At 32.8% G+C, this 6859-nt stretch overlaps 1 protein-coding gene across 44 annotated transcripts in view; it reads left to right on the top strand.

Annotated features, from left to right (window-relative positions):
- The window catches only part of LOC106871604 (titin), a 454558-nt gene that overhangs the window by 182138 nt on the left and 265561 nt on the right, over positions 1–6859 (top strand). For 41 of the 44 annotated variants that reach the window (XM_052967415.1, XM_052967425.1, XM_052967440.1 and 38 more), the window contains exon 7: positions 4934–4963. The exons of the other annotated variants lie outside the window; for them this stretch is intronic. In XM_052967415.1, coding sequence (XP_052823375.1) covers positions 4934–4963 — 30 coding nt within the window. The remainder of the gene's footprint in view (positions 1–4933; positions 4964–6859) is intronic. 44 annotated transcript variants of the gene reach the window in all.

Below are 6859 nucleotides of genomic sequence, written 5' to 3' on the forward strand. Positions count from 1 at the left end.
GCGGGCGAGCGGGAGAGCGAGCGAGAGAGAAAGAAAGAAATTGGAAAGGTATGGAGAAAGAGTGTGTATATGTGCATGTGTACCTCTGTCAATGATTATGGATATGAGGCTGTGAACGTGTATGTTTGAGGTATTTGATTAGGAGGTGCTATGTATGAAATGTATGGTAAAGGTGTTGGATGTATTTATCTAGGCTCAAGGAGTTGATATGTGTGTTTACCAACATTGAGAAAACATCATGTAATTCTGATTAAAATATGAAGAATATGATCCCTTCACCCATTTTCTTCCCACACTTCTTCAAGAGTCTTTTTAGCCCCCACCTTCCTCCAGGTCACTTGATTTAATTTGCATGTTTGATAGACTTAACCTAACCAATAAAACTAATACAATGTTTGAACTTAGACTAAAAGAGTGATGATTTTTACCTGTTTTGATTTTTCTCTATCTACCTTGTCCAAGCTAAGGAGGAGTAGGCCCTCCTACTACATCAGTGTTAAGTTGCTTTTCTACAGGTCTCAATGTGAGAGGGGGGAGGGAGATAAGAACAACCCTGTCTCTAAAATGACAAGAGATCCCCCTTCCTCCCATAAATATGTGGAGACCACTGAAATGTAGCAGGGACTTAATGAGATTAAAACAGATGTAAAAACTAAGCGATGAAGAAGCTGATAAAGCTATTCCAGTAACTCTTCACATTTATTGCTTGAGACCCCTTCTATGTTAAGTATGGCCATACTATTGAAAGGGATTTAAAACCCTTTCTCTCTGTTTATTATTGTAGTGTACTATTGAAGGTGGTTTCAGATTCCTTCTAGTAGATTGTTAAAGAAGTTATTAGACATCCATCTGTCTAGTAATAACTATTGTAGCTACATATACTTAACAAATTTATGCCTCTGCTTAAGAGATACGTCTCCAAGTGTTTAGCATATTATCTTTTAATAAGCAGTTACTCTCATCTAACTACATACTTGGGGTTTAGTACCAATTCCCTTATTTTTTTTTTATTTCTTTTAATTCTTATAAGTACACATTTACACTTTGAAAGCAGTACCCTGTAAGTTCGCTTGCTTTGTGTAGATCATGAATTCAAAATCTGCTGCTTAAACAGGAAACGTATGTTACCTATTAAATCAACTGCCAGCAGAATGCAAAGTGAACATTTTTTGTTATTTGAAGGGAGCCTACTCTGTACCTTTCAGACAAGACATTGATGTCTACAGTCTATATAGTTATCTCCCTTCGCTACTAAATTGCCTCGATGATTTCGTTTTACCTTTATTATTATTATTTATTTTCGTCCAATTATAATATTGATCCCAGCTTCACCGATGGACATACAGATCTTTGTTTCTGAAAATGGCCCTAGTTATATAGCCCTCCCTCTCATCTTAACATCTGCATGTTGTCTACTAACAGGATTTGATATTGCCAAATACAATCTAACAAAGAAATGGCTTGCTGTGAAAATAAGCATGATATTTATGTTGATGATATCTAAAAAATATTTTATTTAGATTTACAAGTCAGTAGATTCACAAATCAATAGATTCACAAATCATTAACATTTAATAACTGCAGGTCCTGTCTTTTCTTCAAATATAGAGTGTCTATTGAATATATCCTTCCATTTTTAAGATAATAAAATGTGATTTCAAAGAGATTTTCCTGCTATTTCTAGCAGGTTGTTCAACTGCACAAAGGCTCCATTCATTAGCTTGTGGAGTAAATGGTTGTTCTTTGAGGTGTATAATAATTTGTGTCATAAATTCTGTATCCATAATGACAAAAGTTGTGGCTTGTTTAAAACTTTTATTAATCCCATTATCACCGTAGGAGCACAGGGCGGTTTAACTGTACTAAAGTAGAAAATAGTTTTGTAACACCCAAGGTTATCAAGATTACAACGATGTTGTCATTTGAATAACTAAAATATCATCACCTAAATAACAAAACTGAAATAAACAAATTTCTTGATTGTTAAGCAGGTTTAGCTAACACATTAGCTTCATCAATAACATATTGATATGTCCATTTGGGACATTGATGAATATGATGAGTGTTTTTTTGTTTTTTTTTTATCTTAACAATTATAAGGCATTTAAAGATTTTGAAAGAGATGATATTTGTTTGAATTTAGTCTAGTGTGTTATCATGTTTATAATATTAAAACTATAGTGAAAAAATTAACACAAAATTAACCCTAATGCAACATATAAACCCAGACAAATGAGGCTGTGAACTCAGATGTGATATAACAATTCATGCAGGTTCTCTTGCCTTCGGTGCCATCAGCACTCACCTGTTACTTAACAACAGTAGTAATAGTAATGAATTAATAAAAGTAATGATAATAATTCAGTAATAATGACAATTTAACCAAAATAATTTGATAATAATGTTGTGATTGTTCAGTAGAAATAATAATAATAATAATAGTTTCTAACTTTAGCTGAAGACAAATGAAATAATGGCAGTTTAACAGCAGCAGTGATAAGGATTTAATAATATTATTAATTTTAATATTTATAATAATAATAATAATAATAGTAGTAAAAAAATTGTTAAAGATGACTAACAGGAAACAAACTAGTATCGTTTTCTCAACACAATGTTTAAATGTGTGCATAAGCAGCAACTGAATATGAAACAAATGATATGATTGCTAATGAAGTCACAACACTATTTACAGACATTCATGTCTGGTGTTATGAGTTCATTAACAACTATTAGTTTCACATTTAGTTGCAAAACATTTGCTCTCATCTGTTTTGTTATGATATATATTATACTATTAACATCTAAATAATACACACACAGACACTTGTATGTAATTTACAATATAGCTTTATATATAGATATATATAATTGTCACTAAAGTTAACTAGGGTGTTTGGAACATCTACATTGCTAGAAATAAGAGCTAAAATGCACTAATGCTGTAGTCAGTGTACATAAACGTAAGCATATACACTAACAGGGGACTTTAATCGTCCAAAAAATGCCAATCAAGAATTCCTAATACTGACATCAGTTTCGGCAATTTCATCTCAGTTAGGACTGGCTTGAACTTTGGCTCTTTTTGGACTCGTTGACTATAGCATTACTGCATTTTAGCTCTTATTTCTAGCAATGTCAGTGTTTCTAACACCCTAGTCACATTTAGTAACAATTATAATTCTTCTTTTTGGTGAAACATTGCGACTGCTGTTTATATAAATGTTATATATATATATATAAAAAGCTTGTTGTAAATTACATATATATAATTATTAATTATTTGTATATCTTAAGTCATTTTTACTATAAATTATATCTCTGTTATAAAGCAAAATTGTACATAAATTACAATAGTCATTTGAGACACTTGACATCTCTGTTTCAGTGTCTTTTCCATATTCTGACATTTAAAATTTTTTTTTAATATTTTCTGAAGAAGCCATAAGCACAATTAAGGGAAGAAATTAAGAGAAATAATAATGTTTTCTAACATTGGTACAAGACTACAAAAGAGTGCATATCTCAGTTTTATCAAATATAGTCCTCTATGAGGACAGACTTTTTTAAGGCAGGGGACATTTGCATATATCCACATGCACACACATTCACACATTTATGTGTCTATGTATACATGCTGCTGCCACAAAGAAGGATTGAGAAGTTGCATTACATTAAATTTCTCAACTTGAAATACTTGTGGCTCCACATATTTATTCATATTCTTGTCTATTCCTCCCGTTCCATACTGTGCTGCATTCATTAGACAGTCTTTTGGGTGATTGCTGTAGCATATCAGTTTTTTTCTTTAAAAGGTTGCTAATCCCCTTTTGTAGCCCTTCATTTCTGAGGAAAAGGACACTTTCCAGTGGTCTCCCACAACTCTTCTCACACTGCACCATAGTTGAATCCACAAATGAAAGACAGGGAGCAAGAGAATTGAACCTAGTTTACTGATACTTTATCAGCTCTAGAAGGATAGAAAGCAAAATGAAACCTTGTAAGATTTGAACTCAAGATACAAATCCTGCCAAGGTTGACTTTGCCATTCATACTTCCCAGTTGAGTATTTGCAGATCAAAGTCCCAGTCAAGTATTTGCAGATCAATTTAACCTATTAACCCTTCCCCCAAATTTCTAACTTTGTGCCTATAATTGTTAGAAACAATTATAATTGTAGGTTAATTAGTTTAACCTTTTAGTTTTCAGATAACTCTATCAAAGATAATGCTTATCTATTCACATTGTTTTGAATTAGTCATGCATTAGCTTGTAGTTTTGAGATTTTGATAATGTGGTTTCTTTTTAGAATGACATTGTAGGGTAGGTGTGAGAAACCAGATGTGGCCAGTTTGAACATAAAACAAGAAGAATATTTTGGCCAGATATGGCCGGTTTCAATGTTAAAGGGTTGTGGTATAATTTGTATTTTATTGGTTTTCTTTTCAAGTCATTCCATTAATTAACTTCACACCTCAGGGAAATCAATCAAGGCAAGATAATAAATTGATTTAAGTGAAGTGAATTAACCATATCACTTCACACTTGCAAAAATATACCTCTAGATGAAAAAACACCCTAGCAGCTTTATGATTATTATTATTGATGGTGGTGGTGGTGGTGGTGGTGGTGTTGTCCGTCTTAAAAGATATAGGAATTAAGTTGACAGAATATAAGACATTTCCTGATTTACGAGTTCATACTCTGCTGCAGGCATTGTCTTCTGTACCTTGGGCGAGACTTAACTTTCTCTGCTCCAATGTACATTGTATCTAGTTAAATCATAGTAATTTTCTTGTTGTTTGCAACATGGTTATTCCTCTTGCCTTACATATTTTTTCATGTACATAATTTTTTTTAATGTTTTTTTTTTTCAATTCCATTCATATATATATCTATGTTTTTTGTCTTCTATTTCTGTGTGCTCTTACAGAGTGGTGGGTTGGTTAATGACACAACTAAGGTTGGTATCTGAGCCCTAACAACCATTTAGAGCCTCTATTCATTGTTCCTCTCTCTCCGTTGTTGTTGTTGTTGTTGTTATGCCCATGATCGCATCTCACCGCCTATCATGATCGCATCTCACTCCACCTGTTGTTTACCCTGTGCTGCATGACTTTCCCGTTATAACATTCCACTTCCCTGAATGCTTTTCCCTTTCACATTGATGTCATGTTTAATCATTTTGCTTAACACATTTTGCTGTCTTCCTTCCTTCCTTTATAACAGTCCCCTATCTTTTCCTCATATTACAGTCATTGGTTGTTTAATTAATGTTCTTTTGTAAAACAAACTCAAAGATTTATGGAAAAAAATAATATTTTGGGTGATTTTGTTTTTCTTATTTTCTTTTTTTCTTTTTTTTTGGCCTCATGGTAGAATCATGATAGTCTTTAAAAGACACACAGGTGTAATACAGTTTTAGGTTTATTTGTAATACAGTTTTAGGCTCTAAGTTGAGTCTAAAGGCTCTAAGTTGAGCCTAGAGGCTCTAAGTTGAGCCTCTTTGTCCATCATCCTTCCAAGATTAAATAAAATACTACTCAAGTACTAAGGTTGATTTAATTAACTACCCACCTGATTAATTTCTGGCCTTGTGCCTAAATAAGAAATGATGTATTACTAGGTAACATCAAATTTGCCATTCATCTACAACCTACCTGGCCAGTGGTACTCTATTCTTGCAGTGTGATACGGTAGAAGCCGTACCAGCATAGTAACTGCTCTGCCGATATTGGCATTTTATTTTATAAAGATACTATTACCAAACAGAAGTACTATTACTATGTAATACTATACCTTGTATTACTATACTTTGCAATACTGTTGCAAAATATAGATTAAAAGAGTGACTACAACAGTATATGTGTGCTGTACATGGATGTATCATGGTTCTTAATACCATGAAAATATCTTATTCAATACTCAATCTTCAATCATCCTTTACTAAAACTATTAAACTTCTCAAAAAACAATTGGCTTTTTTTTTTTGGCGGTGGGGTGGGGGTTTGTAAATTGATTTTTCTTTCCTCCGTGTTTGCATGAGTGACCCCAATGCATTATTTGGGGGAGTCAGTTGGTGTGTTTTTTTTTTTGTTGCTTTTTTAAAAAATTAAAGTTGTATGTATGCCCTTCTTAGTATTAACCACAGAGCAGTTGAGGTTAACTCCCTTGCTGCGGGTGAGGGCTCCAACAAAGTGGCTATAAGGAGTTTCAAAATAACTTCTCATGACTTTGTGGTCAGTAGTTCAACGTTTTATCTTCCTTATATTGTCCACCAAAACCTGTAAGGTTTAGCAATGCAGGAGGTGTACAGCTATCATTTGCTGAACTTCAATTATTATCTCTACATTAACCCATTAACAATGGATGGTCAGAATTCTATTTTTGCTTTTTTAATCAATTATGTTTGATCAGATTTCACACTTCTTGCTCACTCTGTGTATATGTGTGTACTTAATAAATACATGTTTAGTCTCACACTCGTAGGACCTTTAACAGCTTGAAATGATTATTGAACTAATTATTTTCATTTAAACAGTCATTAGCAACCATTGACTCTCTCTTTCTGTTTGCCAAGGCAGTTTTTGAGAAGCCAGTTGTGTCCATGAAACTTAGAAGTGAATAGTCACAATTAATATTAAATATATGTACACTGTACCTTTAATTTAATGGGCTGACCTTGTCATGCAGTGTCGTATTGATTCTGACTGAAAAATACATTAAGTATACATGTTGCTGTAGACTAGTTGATCACTTAGATTATAAGTCAATCAATTGGTTTCTTAATTCACCAAGCAGTTTCAATATTCATTGTAGAAACTGCATGATCCACCATATATATATATATATATATATA

This window comes from Octopus bimaculoides, chromosome 4, assembly GCF_001194135.2.
Source record: "Octopus bimaculoides isolate UCB-OBI-ISO-001 chromosome 4, ASM119413v2, whole genome shotgun sequence".
NCBI lineage: Eukaryota > Metazoa > Mollusca > Cephalopoda > Octopoda > Octopodidae > Octopus > Octopus bimaculoides.